Source organism: Oncorhynchus tshawytscha, linkage group LG13 (genome assembly GCF_018296145.1).
Source record: "Oncorhynchus tshawytscha isolate Ot180627B linkage group LG13, Otsh_v2.0, whole genome shotgun sequence".
In the NCBI taxonomy this organism is placed as follows: domain Eukaryota; kingdom Metazoa; phylum Chordata; class Actinopteri; order Salmoniformes; family Salmonidae; genus Oncorhynchus; species Oncorhynchus tshawytscha.
This window is the reverse complement of record NC_056441.1, coordinates 35,664,482-35,684,977: the sequence shown is the minus strand read 5'-3', so window position 1 is coordinate 35,684,977 and position 20,496 is coordinate 35,664,482. Positions and strand designations below refer to the sequence as shown.

Here is a 20,496-nt window from a genome sequence, read left to right as displayed (position 1 = left end):
GTACACCCATAACTACCCCAACTCTTCCCAAAACAAGTGAAGAGGCAAAAAGTGCTATTTGAATGTCTTTGACTTTAGTTAGTTAGCTATGCTCTATCTCTTCAAATATAGCAATCTCAGAGAGTTCTTCTTATGCCATAGTTGTTAGAATGGGTCTTCTGACTGTACTGTAAATATCTATGGCACAGACCCACATAACCCACCCATTCCAAATGTCCTATTGCACCATTTAATAAGGAAAAAAATAAAGTGGCAGAGAGGGAAGAGAGAGGGCTCCAGAGAATGCCCTACGGGGCTGGTCTAGGATCTGTTTTCCCTGAACTAAACTCTAACCAGAGCCATCCTGAGCTACGTAACAGAACTGACCCTGGACCAGTGCTTAAGGGCACTTTCTAACAACACTTGGTTAGTTAGAGGGGCAGGGAAAGGAAGCAAGGGGGAAAGGGGCTCCAAATGGAAGAAGGGGGGATTGATAACATTGAACAACAAGGTTATTTCTAAGAAACAATCTCTAAAAATAATACTTTCCTGATTTAAATTGCAGTCACAAGACCACACATTGTGCAAACACCTGATTTCAACGTTTAAAAACAAACTGCCTGCCCCCTCCTCTATGTGTCTACTGAGCAGTCATGGGAGAGGGGGAATGGCCCAAAGTAAAATTTAGAAGAGGGGTTGCGTGGGCTGTTTTCAAACCCCTTTTATATAAGTTTATGCTGGAGAAACACCAATGAGAGCCACAAGAGAGAAAACAGGCCACAGAAAAAACGTGTTATTTCCACTGCAACAATACAAGATAAAGCAACATATCCACTGGGTGACTCCTAGACGTTGGTTATAAATCTACTTTTGCTTGTCAACTGGCACTTGGGAGCCAAGTGAGCCATGTCACATCATCTGCTTCCGGCTTCCTTGGTGGAATCCGCAGCCTCTTGAGTTGACCAATGAATGGACGATTTGTCTCGTTCAGCCTTTCTCTGTGCTCGTTTACAGCCAACCAATGTTGAGTTTGTTGCTTTGTCACGCATCACCCTTCAAGCTTTACATATTTCATATCTCATAACGGCGTCCAAAAGGGAGGAAACCTCAATATACAACATCCTCTCCAGCCAATAGGAACTCAGCCTGTCTGTGACGTTGATTACTGATTGGGCCAGGGATTGGTCAATGGTCATGCTGAGTCCAGCCTCCCTTTTTCGGGAGCCAATGGTTGACTCACTTTCTCCAATCTCTAAAAACTGTGCAGGCCAAAGGCTTGGTCAGGCGAGTGTTGAGTTGACTGGCAGACTGTGTGTGTGCAGTGTGTGTCCAGTTCAGTGCTGTCTGTTGTTGCAGCATAGAGGGGCTGTGGAATTTCAGTGGATGTTACATTGGATACATCCCAACCACTGTGCTGAGGAGTGGAGGGAGGGAAGTCAATGGCAACAGAGGGCTGCAAACTGAATCCGCACAAAATGTTACAAAGTGCCATTGTGTACATCTGTGTGACAGTGCTCGTGACTGCCACCCAAGAGTAACAGTCTGAGTTGGTGGGGTGTGTGTGCACGAGAGAGAGACAGTAAGAATGTGTGTACCAGTGGAGGCTGGTGGGGTAGAGCTATAGGAGGACGGGCTCGTTGTAAAGGGCTGGAGTGGAATAAATGGAACGGTATCAAACATATGGAAACCACTTGCTTGACTCCGGTCCTTTTATTCCATTCCAGCCATTACAATGAATCCATTCCAGCCATCCCCCTCTCCTATAGCTTCTCCCACCAGCCTCCACTGGTGTGTACCACAGAATGTTCTGTCAAACTACAAATGTGCTGAGGGTACAGCCAGTACAGAACTGTGCCGAAGTGAAACTGATGTCCTGTTACTACATGTACAAGGACATGCTGTGGGACACAACAACACTCCTCTCTCTCTTTTGACACTTTCTCTCCACCTTCTCTATTCTCTTGCTTTTCTCCTTCTTTCCATCTCTCCTTCTTTCCATTCCTACAATTTGCCCACGTTCCTGGGCTCCTCGGGACTCCGCCCTCTTTCTCCTGGCCCCGTCCCTGTACCATCTCGAGTGTTGGTATTGGAGGAGCCGATGGCGGCCGAGGCGGAGTCCGTTGAACCCATGACCCCTGTTGTTGACCCGCCGGGCTCAGAGATTCCGGGGGTTCCAGGTGTGGCTGTCTGCATGATCTTCTGCCTCACCTCCCTGATCTTCAGCTGCAGACACAGTTTGGTGGGGAAGGTGTCTGAGTATCGTGCCTGGAAGGCTGCAGTGGCCTGAGCTAGATGGGGGGGAAGAAGATGAGCCCTCTCTGAAGAAAAATAATTGCAGTGCAACCTTTGCCTGGTTGTATCAGAGACTAGTTGGTTGTAATCTGGTCAAACTTGCTCAACCACAGAATCAGTATACAAGGTGACCAATGACAGTCAACAAATTGGCTACATGAGCCAATGAGAGAAGCAGATGGTGCCGGGTGGTTACCTGAAGGGAAGAAGCCGTGTTCCTGGAAGAGCTGCATAACGAGAGCCCTGCGCTGGTCCAGAGTCCTCCGGAGAGAGGAGTACGGCACTTTGTCCATCTCCCCCAGGACATCCTCAGACTCAGCACCTACGGTAGAGAAATGACGGTGATTGAGAGAAGGGAGGGATGAGAGATAGTTGAGAAGCATGAGTAATATGAAGAGAGAGTGAGAGGAGAGGGTGGTGATTGAGAGAAGAGAGGGATGAGAAGAATGGAGAAAAGAGGAGGCACCGAGGGGAATCCAAACTGATGAGTGAGAAAAGAATGCGAGGAGGAAGGGAAAACTAACGAAGGAAAAAACTACAGGGGCCTAGCCAAAAGTAGTGCACTGCATAAGGTACCATTTAGGACACAAGACATCACCTATAACAGACCTCCGTACACTCCACACTACATACCAGCTCTGTCGAAGGTGAAGATGTCCCCCTCACACTTGACCTCGCTCTTTGGTGTGTTGGGCTCCGAGCTGCAGCTGGAGAGACGGCTCCGAGCGGCAGCCTTCCTCCTGGGAGAGCTGGGGTCCTCTGCAGACGAGTCCAGGTCTGAAGGGGAGGAGAAGAGGAGGAAGAACAAGAGAATGGGGGGAGAATGATACAGAAGAGGGGGAGGAGGAAGATACAGAGGAAAAGGAGATGGGAGTGAGTGAAGAAGGAGGCGGAGGATAGAGGATGAAGAGAAGGTGTTTTAACCACAGAATCCAATAGAACACGCAACCACAATATATCCTACCTCTGTTTTTAACGGTGGAAAGAAATCTGTTCAAATTCATTTTAGCGGCCATGCTAGATTCTTAATACGTTTTCTTTTGAATATGTTCGACAACTCTCTCCCCAGTCATGCTTGTTTCAAGATAAGGTTTAACCCGACAGTGTAGCTCAAAGCCTTAATCTTGAGACTGACCAAGACAGCAGGGAAGAGTATTTGGCATGACACTTCCCTCCTCTCTCCGGTTCATTTTCCAGGAGACCGTCATCAGACAGGCCAGAAAGGTCATATCGGACCCCATACGCAGAGTTCCAGCTAATGCCAGCGATGAGGCATTATATGGTGCCTAGATGCAGGCTGAACAGTTATAAACATTAGTTTGTCCCCCTGTCAATAAAAGTGCTTAACAGCAGGGGAGACATAGAGGCAGACTGAAGCTGGCATGTAAAGGCCTTAAAGGGATACTTTGGGATTTTGGCAATGAAGCCCTTTATCTACTTCCACAAAGTCAGATGAACTTACGGATACCATTTTAAATGTCTCTGTGTCCAGTATGAAGGAAGTTACGTTTTGCGAGCTAATCCTAAATCCGTTTTTCATTTAACCCTGGCAAGTCAGTTTAAGAACAAATTCTTATTCACAATGACACCGGCCAAACCCGGACGACGCTGGGCCAATTGTGCGCCGCCCTATGGGACTCCCAATCCCGGCCGGTTGTGATACAGCCTGGATTCGAACCAGGTTCTCTTTAGTTACGCCTCGAGCACTGAGATGCACTTCCTGAGACCTCTGCGCCACTCGGGAGCCGCGAAACTGAAAGCGTTATACAGCGTTAGCGCAATGACTGGAAGTCTATGGGTATGTGCTAGCATTGCCAGAATCCCAAAGTATCTCTTTAATCGTGTGGAACTGCCACCTGGTCGCAGTCTTGCCTGACATGAACTTATGAGCTTTTTTGTGTGAGTGGGGAGGGGTGTGTATAATGGGGTGTTCTTTTCAACTGATTCTATGTATTTATGTGGAAGCAGAAGCACTTTTTGAACATTTTGTTTGATTTAACTAGGCAAGTCAACTAAGAACAAATTCTTACTTAAAATGACGGCCTACCAAGTGGCAAAATGTAGGACAAACCTCACAGCACGACAAAATCTCTCTCTCTCACCTGTGGAGTTCCTCCTCTTCTTTCGGTAGCTGCCCAGTATGGCTCGGGGGGAGGTGGCCAGACTCTGGAGGGTGGGAGAGGGCAGCACTTCTTCTGGCCTGAACTCTGGCAGCTCGGCAAAGCGCTCCTCGAAATAGGACCCCGACAGGACCCTATACAGTTGAAATATAGTTTGATTTTATGAGACCCATGTTGGGATCCAACCATACCCGGTTCCACGTGTGGGCTAAAAAAAAAGGAGCTTGTGCACCTCAGTTTTATGTTCACTATATAAAAATAGCCCCAAACAATTGTTTGTGACAGGTTGGGTCAAAAAAAAAGATGCATCTCCGCTGTGGAGAGAGCGCCGGTGTGTGTGTAGGGGAGCTCTCGAAAGCCACTGGGGCGGTTAGGTATGACTCCTCTGGGTTTCCATAAAAAGCAGGGGGGAAATAAAGACTTCTCATCTTTACGCCTGTCATTTTTTGATTTATACTGTAAGGGCGGGTTCAAGTTTACCAGTCTGTCCCTGGTGAGGACGCCGTGTTGGAGACTGAACTGTCTCCTTCCTGGTTCTCTCCTGTTCCTATAAGGAGGGGGGGGGCTCTGCAGGAGTGTCTCCGGAGCCTGGAGAGGAGAGGGTGTGCTCTGTATAGCCACGTCTCTCTCAACTATTAGAGCACTGACACACGCTAATTCGTGAGCACTATTTGTTTCATTGTGTCAATTGGTTGACCCTGTTAATCAATGCTCCGCGAACTATATATATTCATCAGTGAAGTTACTTTTAACGCCAATATACTCGCAAAGTTACTTTTAATCCCAACATACTCCCCCATTAATTTAGGTTGGTTAAGGAAATGCGGATAAGTCATTCAGCATAATACGGATTCATACCATTCTCCAAGTGGAAACGTTGTTTTGGAGAGCACACAAACGTTTGATTTACTTCATTGCATTTACCAGTTTCCTGTCCATTTCTCGTTCGGAGGGCATGTGTCCGGTTCCTCCGTCATGTTTAACGTTGTGTGAACGAGCGAGAACATGTGTGGCCAAATGTATTTAGGTGCCCGTACATTTGTAAATATCATCGTCATCTCCGAAACACCAGCGCTGTGTAAATAAATCCAACACTCATTTGCATTGCTACCTGCATGCCTCCTGTTGAATCTTTGTCCTTACGACTGCTAGAGGGAACCCTATTTGACGCTGATGCAGTGCAATGGAGAAAGGCTACCGATCGCGCCGACCGGTCACAAGCCCTCAATGATCTCAGAGTCTCTGCATTTGAGCTTCATGTTTATTGTGGTGCAGCATGATGTAAACAGAATCCAATGTAATTCCAAATGCAAGGAACCCTCAACGCTAGTGATGTAAGCACCAAGATCCAACCAACTGATTCCCTGGCTACAAATTCTTCTCCACTTGGTTTTAACTGAGAGAAGCAACGGAGGTTATGTGTTTTCATATCCTCCCATTGCACCCCTCCCCCATCCCTGTCACTCACTTTTCAATGGCGTCTGAGGGCTTTTTGAGCGGCGGGGGGCGGAATTTGGTCTTCTTGGCTGAGGGGGGCGCGTCCCTGTCAGTCTGTGGGGGAGGCGGAGGAGGGTCCAGTCCTGTGGGAGGGTGGAGAGGTTCCCTCAGTCCAGCCTGGAGAGAGAGAGAGAGAGAGAGAGAGAGAGAGAAAGCCTTGTCCTTGATAAGTGCTTGTGATAATTGTTTACATCGCGATAATTCAATTGTTTGCATTGCGTTTTGAAATCTCTACAGAAGTCATTGTTTTCGATGGGTGCTTAATCTTCAGCAAAACCCAGAGTCTCGTACCTCTTTGCTGTGGCCCCCGTTGCCACTGTCCCCTTTGTTGTGGCCCTCGTGGGGCCAATCCTCTGCCTCCCTGGACTCCTCTGGTTCAGGCGTCCCACTCTCCTTCTTTATCTCCCTCTCCCTCTCTCCATTCCCTCTGGCATAATCTCGGTCATCGTCCGTATTCTCTTCTTTCATGTGGCTGGCTCGACTACCGTCTTCTTCACTCCCTGCAGGAAAATGCACAATAGTGGCTCATGATTCCTAGTAATAATATATTGTAACATAGCTAGTTATAAAAGAGGCAACTATAGCAAAATACATGCACTGAAAGTACATTCAAAAAGGCCATAAGCAGAGAAGGGAAGAGAGGGGAGGTGGAAGGAGAAATGGAGGCGAGAAAGTGAGGGGAGGCGGACTACAGTTTCGACGTACCTGTTGGTATATTGCTGCTGGACATAGCCATTGAGTTAGCACCAGGTTTGCTATATGCCTCGACATCCTCCGTCGTATTCTCTTTCTTTATCTGAGCCTTGTTCTTCCGTTGGGCCTGGCCCTCCACCTGTGACTTTTGCTCCAACTCTGCAGTCAGGTGTGGCATTCCCTCTTCATGTGACCGGGTAACGTCCTTTGAACCCTGCACACCGACAGCCGAGGCTGATGATTGGCCAGACACTTCTTGAGCCAAATTGGGGGGCACGGAGGTCATGGCGACCACACCTGACGCTAGGGTGATGCTTGGGGCCGGGTAGATGGGGGTGAGGAGTTGACGTCCTGTCCCCGGGGCTCCAGGGGAAAGGGCTGGGGCTAGCAAGGGCGGTTGGCCCGCTACGAGAGGCTGCATCAGGGCCTGGCCGGCCGGAGCAATGGCGGTGAAGCCCAGAGACGTCAGGGACGACGGCAGGTAGGCGGGTCCTGGAGAGAGAGGGGCCTGGACCGTTGCCGTGGAGACCACTCCAGTGCTGGATTGGACATAAGTGATCCTAGAGTGAAGAAGAGACAAAAAGCAGATGGGTTAGCTATGAACACAGTTTTGATGAAGGTCAATTGACCAGCCACAATAAACTAAAAGCAACTGCCATGTGAAAGTAATAGTGGGACATACAGTGCATTGGAAAGTATTCAGACCCATTGACTTTTTCCACATTTTGTTATGCTACAGCCTTACTCTAAAATTGATTAAATTGTTTTTTTCCCCCCTCAATCTACATACAGTACTCCATAATGACAAAGGAAAAACTGTTTTTTAGAAATTGAAATATCACATTTACATAAGTATTCAGTCTTTTTGGGTATGGCACTACAAGCTTGGCACAGCTATATTTGGGGAGTTTCTCCCATTCTTCTCTGCAGATCCTCTCAAGCTCTATCAGGTTGGATAGGGATCGTCGCTGCACAGCTATTTTCAGGTCTCTCCAGAGATGTTAGATCGGGTTCAAGTCCGGGCTGTGGCTGGGCCACTCAAGGACATTCAGAGACTTGACCCGAAACCACTCCTGCTTTGTCTTGGCTGCGTGCTTAGGGTCGTTGTCCTGTTGGAAGGTGGACCTTTGCCCCAGTCTGAGGTCCTGAACGCTCTGGAACAGGCTTTCATCAAGGATCTCTCTGTACTTTGCTCCATTCATCTTTCCCTCAATCCTGTCACCCAGTTCCTGCCCCTGAAAAACATCCCCACAGCATGATGCTGCCACCACCATGCTTCACCGCCATAGGGATGATGCCAGGTGTCCTCCAGACGTGACTCTTGGCATTCAGGCCCAAGAGTTCAATCTTGGTTTCATCAGACCAAAGAATCTTGTTTCTCATGGTCTGAGAGTCTTTAGGTGACTTTTGGCTCAAAGCAGGCTGTCATGTGCCTTTTACTGAGGAGTGGCTTCTGTCTGGCAACTCCACCATAAAGGCCTGATTGCTGGTTGTCCTTCTGGAAGGTTCTCCCATCTCCACAGAGGAACTCTGGAGCTCTGTCAATGTGACCATTGCGTTCTTGTTCACCCCCTTCTCCCCCGATTGCTCAGTTTGACCAGTTGGTCAGCTCTAGGAAGAGTCTTGGTGGTTCCAAACTTCTTCCATTTAATAATGATGGAGGCCACTGTGTTCTTGGGGACCTTCAATGCTGCAGAAATGTGTTGGTACCCTTCCCCATATCTGTGCTTCGACACAATCCTGCCTCGGAGCTCTACGAACAATTCCTTTGATGTCAAGGCTTGGGTATTGCTCTGACATGCACTGTCAACTGTGGGACCTAAATATAGACAGGTTTGTGCCTTTCCAAATCATGTCCGATCAATTGAATTTACCACAAGTGGACTTCAATCAAGTTGTAGACACATTTCAAGGATGATCAATGGAAACAGGATGCCCCAGAGCTCAAATTTCAAGTCACATAGAAAAGGGTCTGAATACATTTGCAAACATTTCAAAACACCTGTTTTCGCTTTGTCATTATGGGGCATTGTGTATAGATTGATGAGGACACTTTAAAAAAATCCAGTCTGTAAACGTAACAAAATGTGGAAAAAGTCAAGGAGTCTGAATACTTTCCGAATGCACTGAACATACTGTATAATCAGACGTTTATTGTAGGTTTAAAGTGAGTACCTTGTTGGAGGCGAGGTCAGCAACACAGTCTGAGGGGGTTTGATGCCCGGAGTCATCACAGTGGCTGTTGCCATGGATACAGGGAAGGGACTCCCAGGATGCACTGCTCCAGCAGGGTGGACATTTGTCTGGACCATTGGCATGGGGGCGATGTGTATGATCTGTGCAGGACAACACACACACACACACACACACACACACAGGTCAGCTAGGAGGCTAGTGGTCCACATGCATACTTGCACCATCAGAGTTGTGTTTTTATTCCCTCAGTAACAACAAATTGAACTGTAGATCATGTTTGCTTAATGCCTATATTGTGATCATCACAGTGTGTGCCTATGTATTTGACCAATGTTCAAGCCTTTTTTTCCGGAAAGAGGTCTACAAGTTGCTGTTCTGTGGTATGCTTGTGTGTAATAACCACTACCTTGTTTCCTGGTAGAGCACCATTTTGCACAGGAAGGGGAGGGGCCACGTGGGAGATGGGCTGAGGAGGAGTAGAGCCTGTTCTCACTGTTGCCATGGGAACCAACATCTTGCTCTGCAAGACTGGAGACTGGGCTTGGGCTGATGAAAGAGAGAGAGAGAGAGAGAGAGAGAGAGAGAGAGAGAGAAAGAAAGAGAAACAGAGAGAGAGAAATAAAGAGAGAAACAGAGAGACAGAGAGACAGAGAGAGCAGTTGAGGTAAGACTGTTGACATGACAACTAATGACAATCATAAGGTGATGAATTCTCTCTCCCGGAGTATGCAAATATTGGAGATAGTTAGATTAGCATAACAGTTTGATGAAAACATTTACATACTTTGCAAGAAGAACGATTTCCCTAATAATCCTGTTCACACATGGACACATCTGAAATCAGGCTACCTGATTGCACTCTGATAAATGCAGGAAATCACCAATCAAAATAAAATGTTCAACCACAGCGAATCATTTGGTTCCACCATTTGGTTCCACCATTTGGTTCCACCGCTGGAACGTCGATTAAGGTTTTAACATGTCCTAATCATTTGAAAGATTGTTCTGAAAACCAGCTGTTTTAATCTGTGTATTGCTCACTTCGATTTTGACCTTATGCTGATGAAGATAAGCAGCGTAAAGTGTTGCATAATCTGTCTACTGCCATAATCCGATTAATATTGAATTATTTGGTTGCATGTAAATGTACTCACTTACAGGTAATATTAAAGAGCAGGGATATGCGAGACTAAATAGAAGGTTACACGTATTCTGGGATTGAAGGGGACTTCAACTAATTTCCCCCCCAAAAATAACACTTAGACATACAGTTGAAGTCGGAAGTTTACATACACCTTAGCCAAATACATTTAAACTCAGTTTTTCACAATTCCTGACATTTAATCCAAGTAAATATTCCCTGTTTTAGGTCAGTTAGGATCACCATTTTATTTTAAGAATGTGAAATGTCAGAATAATTAGTAGAGAGAATGATTTATTTAAGCTTTTATGTATTTCACCACATTCCCAGTGGGTCAGAAGTTTACATACCCTCAATTAGTATTTGGTAGCATTACCTTTAAATTGTTTAACTTAGGTCAAACTTTTTGGGTAACCTTCCACAAGCTTCCCACAATAAATTGGGTGAATTTTGGCCCATTCCTCCTGACAGAGCTGGTGTAACTGAGTCAGGTGTGTAGGCCTCCTTGCTCACACACTCTTTTTCAGTTCTGCCCACAAATTTCTATAGGATTGAGGTCAGGGCTTTGTGATGGCCACTCCAATACCTTGACTTTGTTGTCCTTAAGCGATTTTGCCACAACTTTGGAAGTATGCTTGGGGTCATTGTCCATTTGGAAGTCCCATTTGTGTCCAAGCTTTAACTTCCTGACTGATGTCTTGAGATGTTGCTTCAATATATCCACATCATTTTGCTTTCTCATGATGCCATCTATTTTGTGAAGTGCACCAGCCCCTCCTGCAGCAAACCACCCCACAACATGATGCTGCCACCCCGTGCTTCATGGTTGGGATGGTGTCTTCAGCTTGCAAGCCTCCCCCTTTTTCCTCCAAACATGACAATGGTCATTATGGCCAAACAGTTCTATTTTGGTTTCATCAGACCAGAAGAAATTTCTACAAAAAGTACGATCTTTGTCCCCATGTGCAGTTGCAAACTGTAGTCTGGCTTTTTTATGGCGGTTTTGGAGCAGTGGCGATATAGAACTTGTTTTACTGTGGATATAGATACTTTTGTACCCGTTTCCTCCAGCATCTTCACAAGGTCCGTTGCTGTTGTTCTGGGATTGATTTGCACTTTTTGCACCAAAGTCCGTTCATCTCTAGGAGACAGAACGCGTCTCCTTCCTGAGCGGTATGACGGCTGCCATGGAGCTTATACTATTGTACTATTGTTTGTACAAATGAACGTGGTACCTTCAGGTGTTTGGAAAAAAAAATTCTGAGATGTTGGCTGATTTCTTTAGATTTTCCCATAATGTCAAGCAAAGAGGTACTTAGCAAAGAAGGTAGGCCTTGAAATACATCCACTGGTACACCTCCAATTGACTCAAACTCAATTATCCTATCAGAACCTTCTAAAGCCATTACATAATTTTCTGGAATTTTCCAAACTGTTTAAAGGCACAGTCAATTTAGTGTATGTAAACTTCTGACCCACTGGAATTGTGATACAGTGAACTATAAGTGAAATAATCTCTCTGTAAACAATTGTTGGAAAAATGACTTGTGTCATGCACAAAGTAGATGTCCTAACCGACTTGCCAAAACTATAGTTTGTTAACTTCTTTGGGACAAGGGGGGCAGTATTGAGTAGCTTGGATAAAAAGGTGCCCAAAGTAAACTGCCTGCTACTCAGTCCTAAAAGCTAGAATATGCATATAATTTGTCGATTTGGATAGAAAACACTCTGAAGTTTCTAAAACTGTTTGATTGATGTCTGTGAGTGTAACATAACTCATATGGCAGAAATAAAAACCTGAGAAAAAACCCAAACAGGATGTGGGAAATCTGAGGTTTGTAGTTTTTCAACTCTTTGCCTATCCAATATACAGTGGAAATTGGGTCATATTGCACTTCCTAAGGCTTCCACTAGACGTCAACAGTCTTTAGAACCTTGCTTGATGATTCTACTGTGAAGGAGGGGGGAATGGGAGCTGAATGATTAAGAGGTCTGCCGGAGGTATTTGGACATAAATGATTAACTTTATCGAACAAATCAAACATTTATTGTGGAACTGGGATTCCTGGGAGTGCATTCTGATGAAGAGCATCAAAGGTAAGTGAATATTTATAATGCTATTTATGACTTTGTTGACTCCACAACATGGCGGATATCTGTATGGCTTGCTTTGTTGTCTGAGCGCCGTACTCAGATTATTGCATGGTGTGCTTTTTCGGTAAAGCTTTTTTGAAATCTGACACAGCGGTTGCATTAAGGAGAAGTGGCTCTAAAATTCCACTTGTATCTTTTAGCAATGTTTATTATGAGTATTTCTGTAAATTGATGTGGCTCTCTGCAAAATTACCGGATGTTTTGGAACTACTGAACGTAACACGCCAATGTAAACTGAGGTTTTTGGATATAAATATGAACTTTATCGAACAAAACATACATGTATTGTGTAACATGAAGTCCTATGAGTGTCATCTGATGAAGATCATCAAAGGTTGGTGATTCATTTTATCTCTATTTCTGCTTTTTGTGACTGAAAAATGGCTGTGTTTTTCTGTGACTAGGTACTGACCTAACATAATCGTTTGGTGTGCTTTCATCGTAAAGCCTTTTTGAAATCGGACACTGTGGCTGGATTTACAACAAGTTTCTCTTTAAAATGGTGTGAAATACTTGTTTGAGGAATTTTAATTATGGGATTTCTGTTGTTTTGAATTTGGCGCCCTGCACTTTCATTGGCTGTTGTTGAGGTGGGATGCTTACCGTCCTGAATATCCCAGAGAGGTTAACAAGAAATTTGTGGAGTGGTTAAAAAATGAGTTTTAATGACTCCAACCTAAGTGTATGTAAACTTCCGACTTCAACTGTATGAATCTTGGATGGTTGTAAGCATATCCCCTTGTATATAGCAAAGTACCCTCCCCTTTTCCATAGGTCCACCCCTTTTCCATCCCTGTCAGCCAATCACTACTCTCTCTCACCTCTTGCTCCAGGACTGACCCCTCCCACTGCGGCATATCTTATTCCCGCTCCTGCCCCCGAATGTATTCCATTGGCCTGGAAGACATGGGTGGGCAGAGTGGAGGGCAGCGTGAGGACGCCGGTTGGCTGCTGGGTTAGCTGGGGGGAGGGGCTCTTGGGGTTGGCACTGACAGAAGACAGGATGGGCAGGATGTACTGCACCTGGGTGAGGCCAGGCTTGGCACCGCCAGCGGAGGTGAGAGAGGCGGCAGGAAGGAACTGGGGCTGCAGCAGGGGGAGGGGAAGTGGCAGGGTGCTGTGGGTGGGGCTTAAGAGATGCTGAGGCGGGGCTATGAGCTGTATAGACTGGTTGGGGAAAGCTCCTCCCAGCACTAGACTGGTGACCTGCAGCCCCCCCGGCCCCACACTCACGGGATTGGGAGAGGACGAGGACAAGTACCCACCCCCTGCTGTGATAGGCCCACCTACTGCTCCCGGTCCACCAATCAGAAGTGTGGCTTTCTTCTCCCCAGGGAGGGCACTGAGGGCGATGGGGCCTTCCATTGGCTTGCTGGTGATAGGGATGGGCGTGCTGGCGATGGGGCATACCACATTGGTCACCATGGTGGGGGCCATCCGGACTGCACTGAGCACCTGGGTGAGTCCATAACCCAGAGCGGGGGTCGAGTTGAAGGGCGCCGATCCAGGGATGGAATTAGAGGGAACCTGCCCCCCTCCACCTCCTCTTTTCGATTCTCCACTTCCCTCTTCTCCTCCCTCCATCCCTCGTTTTCTCTTCCTCTCAGAGCTCTCTCCAGTGCTCCCCCCTGTGTTCCCCTTGGTAGAGTCGGAGTGAGAGTCGGCGTGGGAGGTGCTGGTGGCATAGGGGAGAGAGGAGCGGACCACTGGCTGGAAGACTCGCTGGACGGGGAGAGATCAAAGAGAAACGTTAACTAAGGTCCCTCCTCAATTAAGTCTCTCAGTGCACCAGTGTAGAATTCAAAACTGGTGGGGGAATGAAACGGATCAGACTCACACCATCTTAGCATGGGTGGGAGGAAAGAGTGGGAATTGAATATATATCTGTTCAAATTCAGTATGGCTATGCTACTTCATTTGGCAATTCCATTACCCATGAAATCTAAATTGTAGCTAGTTCATAGCACCTACAGTCCAAAGGGCTAAGAGGCTATACGGCTAAACGTGTAGAGTACCTGTCCATCCGGCTCATCCTCATCACTGTCAGTCACTCTCTCTTTACACTTGAGGTCTATGGATCCCTCAGGGCACGAGTCCTCTGGAAATAAAGAGGATCCGATAGGTCCAATCAGACATGATAGGACAGTAAAGACATGGAAATAAAACAATAGTGATTTTGCCATTAAAAACGGACCAATATGAGACAGACCAGCAACACAGCAGCTATAGGAGTTGTCTCTAGGATAGTTACTGTAGTAAAACATATATAGACTAAATGTGCAAGACATTGAGGTGCCACAGAACAGCTATAGAGCAGCATTAAGACCATATACAGTGCATTCGGTAAGTATTCAGACCCCTTGACTTTTTCCACATTTTGTTAGGCTACAGCCTTATTCTAAAATGGATTATCAATCTACACCCAATACCCCATAATGACAAAGAAAAAACAGTTATATATATATATATATATATATATATATATACATTTTCATAAGTATTCAGACCATTTACTCAGTACTTTGTTGAAGCACCTTTGGCAGCGATTACAGCCTCGAGTCTTCTTATGTATGACGCTACAAGCTTGGCACACCTGTATTTGGGGAGTTTCTCCCATTCTTCTATATTAATTATTTTCTCCCATTCTTCTTCTTCTCTTCTCTCAAGCGCTGTCAGGTGGGATGGGAAGCGTCACTGCACAGCTATTTTCAGGTCTCTCCAGAGATGTTCGATCGGGTTCAATTCCGGGCTGTGGCTGGGCCACTCAAGGACATTCAGAGACTTGTCACTCCTGCCACTCCTGCGTTGTCTTGGCTGTGTGCTTAGGGTTGTTGTCCTGTTGGAAGGTAAAACATTGCTCCAGTCTGAAGTCCTCAGCAAGTTTTCAGCAAATATCTCGCTGTACTTTGCTAAGTTCATCTTTCCCTCGATCCTGACTAGTCTCCCAGTCCCTGCCCAGGCCAAAGAGTTCAATCTTGGTTTCATCAGACCAGAGTATCTTGTTTCTCATGGTCTGAGAGTCCTTTAGGTGCCTTTTGGCAAACTCCAAGCGGGCTGTCATGTGCGTTTTACTGAGGAATGGCTTCCGTCTCCAACTGCACCATAAAGGCCTGATTGGTAGAGTGCTGCAGAGATGGTTGTTCTTCTGGAAGGTTCTCCCATCTCCACAGAGGAACTCTGGAGCTCTCTTAGAGTGACCATCAGGTTCTTGGTCACCTCCCTGACCAAGGCGCTTCTCTCCCGATTGCTCAGTTTGGACGGGCAGCCAGCTGTAGGAAGAGTCTTGGTAGTTCCAAACTTCTTCCATTTAAGAATTATGGAGGCCAGTGTTTTTGGGGACCTTCAATGCTGCAGAAATGGTAGATCTGTGCCTTGACATAATCCTGTCTTGGAGCTCTACGGACAATTCCTTCAACCTCATGGCTTGGTTTTTGCTCTGATATGCACTGTCAACTGTGGGACCTAAATATAAACAGGTGTGTGCCTTTCCAAATCATGTCCAATCAATTGAATTTACCACAGGTGGACTCCAATCAAGTTGTCAAAACAGGATGCACCTGGGGTCAATTTTGAGTCTCATAGCAAAGGGTCTGAATACTTATGTCAATACCTTTTTATTTTATTTTAAAAATTAAATCATTTGAAAAAATATATAAAAAACAGTTTTATAAACAAAAATAATATTAATCCATTTTAGAATAAGGCTGAATAGTTTCAGAATGCAGTGTAAATAGAATAGGGAATCTACTATTTTATTTCAGAGAATGAGACAGTGGGCACACAGAGTAGTCACCATAAAGATCCTATTAAATTATTAGAAAGGCTATGTCATTAACCTTCCAAGTTCCAAAATGGAACGATAACGGAGGCCATTTTGGTCAGGGAGAAATCCAAACCAGTCTAATTGAAATGAATGGCGGTAGAGGCATAGGTAATGCATTTCCTGCTTTTATTTTTTTTTAAATTCTACTTCCTAATTCTATGGTAGCCACACTAAATATGACTGCGACCTCACCCATGACATCATCGTCCCCCTCTTCCTCACAGATGACCATGCGCTCCTCGTCGCTGGTCACGTCCTCACTGGCCCCACACTGTGTCAGGGAGAGAGTAGGGGGGCGGCTGCGGAATGAGCCTGCCCCATCTCGACACAACTGAGAGTGAAACACAGAGCTAGAAGTTAGCTCAACTGTGATAGAAGGTTTGGCTCAAAATAGCCGCAGTGCATGACCTGGGTGTGGGTGCTAGACATTGGTGGTGAAGGTGAGGGAGTTTCCTATTTACTATGCTAAGTGCTTTTAGATATAATGCAGTATTTTACTGGAAAACTATTACTAAACAGAGAGAGAAGAAAGATGGAGAAATAGGAAAAATTAAAGACAAAAAAAAGGGGAGAAAATGGCATATAAAACAGGTAGAACAGAAGAAAAAGTGATGCCACCAACTATATCAGTACCTTCTCCACATCTCTGGCCCGCTCCCTCCTCTCCAGGCTGTGTACTGCACTCTGGGAGAAGGCCCGGGGGCGAGGGAGCTGACCACTGTAGGCCCCCGCATGACGCTCAGAGCCCCCAGGCCAGTCCGGGCCTGCCGCACCCTTCGCCTCCATTCCCTGAGAGACTGACTCAGGCTCTACGGTGGAGGAGGGGGGTAAAATAGTCTTAGTAAAATCACATTAAACAGGGCTGGTCTCCCAGACACAGATTCACTCATGGACTAAAAAGCACATTCAATGGAGATTTTCAAATGAGCTTGCCATTTAGTCCAGTGTCCGGGAAACAGGCCAATAGAATAGAGGACGTTGTATACAAGACATACCAAAATAGCAAATACACTCATACAAGCACACAATCACACAATTACACACAAACAAGAAGCTTAAAAATAGCTTGCACAAGCACAGGAAAAAACAAACCCACTCACATACATGCACCCTCAGAGGAGTGGAGCACGGAAATATACAAATAAGTATGTAACACTTTTCATCAAAGTGCTCTCATTACTATGTACATTTTCCTGTAAGTAAAGTGTAAGACCTTAAGATGATAAATAAGCACACACAAAACACACCTATAGTAAAAAGACATGCAAACACACACACGCACGCACACACACACACACACACACACACACACAGACACACACAAAACACACCTATAGTAAAAAGACATACAAACACACACACACAAAACACACCTATAGTAAAAAAGACACACACACACACACACACACAAAACACACCTATAGTAAAAAGACAAACACACACGCACACGCACACACAGACACACACACGCACTCTGACCTGTGCTCTCCGACATGCTCCTCTCGCGTGCCTCTTTGGCCCCTGGGGTCTCTCGGCCCTCAGAGATGGACTTCCTCCTGTCCTTGTTGCACCACTTCCAGTCTGGGTGGGCCTTGAAGTGAGCCTCTTTCACCTGGGAGACAGTGAGGGAGGGAGGGAGGGAGAATGGAGGGAGAGAGAGAAAATGGAGTCAGACACGGAGTCATAACATGAAAAGGATAGAAGGAAGGACGGAAAGAAAACATAATATCCTATTCTCCGGTTTAGAGTCCTTGGGTGTATTGAAAGGTACAATAAACAATACAATCAATTGATATAAACATCATTATTATAGCCTGGTCCCAGATCTGTTTATTTTCTGTATGGTATATGTATGAGAGGTCAACCGACCGGCATGGCCGATTAATTAGGGCCGATTTCATAACAGTCGGTAATCTGCCGTTTTGGACACCGATTATGGCCGATTACATTGCAATCCACGAGGAGACTGTGTGGCAGGCTGACCACCTGTTACGCGAGTGCAGCATCAAAAGGACTTGTGGCTGCAAGGAGCCAAGGTAAGTTGCTAGCTAGCATTAAACGTATCTTATAAAAAACAATCAATCTTAACATAATCCCTAGTTAACTACACATGGTTGATATTACTAGGTTAACTAGCTTGCCCTGCATTGCATATAATCAATGCGATGCCTGTTAATTTATTATTGAATCACAGCCTACTTCAACTTCGCCAAACGGGGGATGATTTAACAAAAGCGCATTTGCGAAAAAAGCACAATCGTTGCACAAATGTACCTAACCATAAACACCAATGCCTTTCTTAAAATCAATACACAGAAGTATATTTTTTTAACTTGCATATTTAGTTAAAATAAATTCATGTTAGCAGGCAATATTGTGTCAGTTCTTTGCGTTCAGTGCAAGCAGAGTCAGGGTATATATGCAACAGTTTGGGCCGCATGGCTCGTGTGAAGACCATTTCTTCCTAACAAAGACCGTAATTAATTTGTCAGAATGTTACATAATTATGACATAACATTGAAGGTTGTGCAATGTAACAGCAATATTTAGACTTAGGGATGCCACCCGTTAGATAAAATACGGAACAGTTCCGAATTTCACTGAAAGAATAAACATTTCGTTTTCAAAATGATAGTTTACGGATTTGACCATATTAATGACCAAAGGCTCGTATTTATGTGTGTTTATTATATTATAATTTAGTCTATGATTTGATAGAGCAGTCTGACTGAGGGGTGGTAGGCAGCAGCAGGCTCGTAAGCATTCATTCAAACAGCACTTAACTGCGTTTGCCAGCAGCTTTTAGCAATGCTTGAGGCACAGCGCTGTTTATGACTTCCAACCTATCAACTCCCAAGATTAGGCTGGCAATACTAAAGTGCCTATAAGAACATCCAATAGACAAAGGTATACGAAATACAAATGGTATTGAGAGGAACAGTCGACGCGTCATATTTCATAGAATAACTTGCGGCGAAACATGAAAGGGGTTCCTTCCTTATTTTACCGTTCATGTCTTCCATAGGGAATGTCTTGATCTACTTCAAATAAAGTCTGTGTTTCGTGCAGGCTTAAACCGCCTCGGCGTTTTGATACCCGTGTAAATCTGGCTTATATAAGGTAACGTTTGTCAACATATTTTAATAAATCCACTCTGCAAAAAATTGTTTTTTTTCTTATATTTAGCCAATATTGATCAGAGTTACCTTGTCCTATGGATATCTACACAGTTATCAAACTGGCAAGGTGGTGTAAGCCTACACGAAACACAGACCTTACTTGAAGTGAATCTAAAAATATCCTATGGAATAAATGAATGAAGGAACGGCTTTTCAGATTTTGCTGGAAGGTGGCATGGGAATTATGAGTCACACCTTGGTAGTCAATTCTTACCATACCCATTATTAAAATAAGATTTCCTGCATATAGAAATGACAGTTTTTGTTTTCAACATTCATCACAAGTAACTTCAACTCTAGTTTTTTTTATTATTCAAACATTTGAGAGTATTTGTGTCTCCTAAGCAGACTCTTCAGTATCATTGTCACGTCAGAGAGCTGTGTGTGTGTGTGTGTGTGTGTGTGTGTGTGTGTGTGTGTGTGTGTGTGTGTGTGTGTGTGTGTACGATTATATTCATTTTACAGATGGCTGAGAAAAGCAGAGCACCAGTGTGGGACTATTTCATTGAATTGGCACCAGGGAAAGCCATGTGTCTTATTTGTGATAACTGGCATAATTACAAATATATATATAAAAAACTGCCAATTAATCGGTATCTGTTTTTTTTGGGGTCCTAGAATAATCGGTATCGGCATTGAAATATCATAATCGGCCGACCTCTAATATGTACCAATGATGTATATAAACCCTGGATTGCTGATGCTTTGTATTGGCTACTGAGAGGTTTTGAAGACACCGGTCGGCCATATTGGCACTCCCCAGTAGGAGCAGTCCATAGTAATGAAAGGAATTGTACAGTATTTCAAATAAATGTTTCAAGGACAAAATTACATGTATTTAAGTTTTTTTTTGTAGTGGGGACAGTAACATTAGTACTCGCAAATAAATAATTTAATACATTTTTATTAGATTTATGTTTAGTTAACATAATTGAATTTGCATTAAGGTGTCTGTAACAGAAGATGAATGTAGACATTAATAAATGCATTTCTATAGCTATCAAAATCGTTTTCACAATGGAGGAGTACCAAGATGGCTGTGCGGTGGCTTCAATACAGAGCCCCCTATCAGTCATCCAGGGTTTATATACATCATTGGTATGTACCTGGAAGGCGAGGTCGTGGTACTTCTGCTTCTCTTTGGGCCCCAGGGCGTACCACCACTCGCCCAGGATCTTGCTGACCGTGCGGTTGTCCTGGTTGGGGTGCCTCTGATGAACCAGTGCCCGGTGACGCTTGCTGAAAATCATGAACGCGTTCATTGGCCGCCGAATGTGGTCCTTTTCCCTCTAAGAGAGAGAGAGAGATACATGTGATAAGGGGGTGCATGGAAGGGATGAGCCACAAGGAGTAGGTTGAATTTGTCCCTAATCACTGATACAGGGTCAGTTATTTTTTTGCCCCCTAATGGTAAGATTGGGA

General features: G+C 45.0%; 1 protein-coding gene across 1 annotated transcript in view; it reads right to left on the bottom strand.

Moving 5' to 3' along the window:
* Window positions 1-1,784: 1,784 nt before the first annotated feature.
* The window catches only part of cica (capicua transcriptional repressor a), a 41,559-nt gene continuing 22,847 nt past the window's right edge, over window positions 1,785-20,496 (bottom strand). The window contains exons 6-20 of the mRNA XM_042294921.1: window positions 20,181-20,363; window positions 17,375-17,507; window positions 16,529-16,704; window positions 16,088-16,226; window positions 14,088-14,170; window positions 12,894-13,794; window positions 9,184-9,323; window positions 8,757-8,917; window positions 6,594-7,141; window positions 6,180-6,388; window positions 5,860-6,005; window positions 4,374-4,525; window positions 2,905-3,048; window positions 2,468-2,593; window positions 1,785-2,267 (exon numbers count right to left, since the gene is read on the bottom strand). Of these exons, the coding sequence (XP_042150855.1) occupies window positions 1,981-2,267; window positions 2,468-2,593; window positions 2,905-3,048; window positions 4,374-4,525; window positions 5,860-6,005; window positions 6,180-6,388; window positions 6,594-7,141; window positions 8,757-8,917; window positions 9,184-9,323; window positions 12,894-13,794; window positions 14,088-14,170; window positions 16,088-16,226; window positions 16,529-16,704; window positions 17,375-17,507; window positions 20,181-20,363 (3,528 nt within the window). The 3' untranslated portion in view covers window positions 1,785-1,980. The remainder of the gene's footprint in view (window positions 2,268-2,467; window positions 2,594-2,904; window positions 3,049-4,373; window positions 4,526-5,859; window positions 6,006-6,179; window positions 6,389-6,593; window positions 7,142-8,756; window positions 8,918-9,183; window positions 9,324-12,893; window positions 13,795-14,087; window positions 14,171-16,087; window positions 16,227-16,528; window positions 16,705-17,374; window positions 17,508-20,180; window positions 20,364-20,496) is intronic.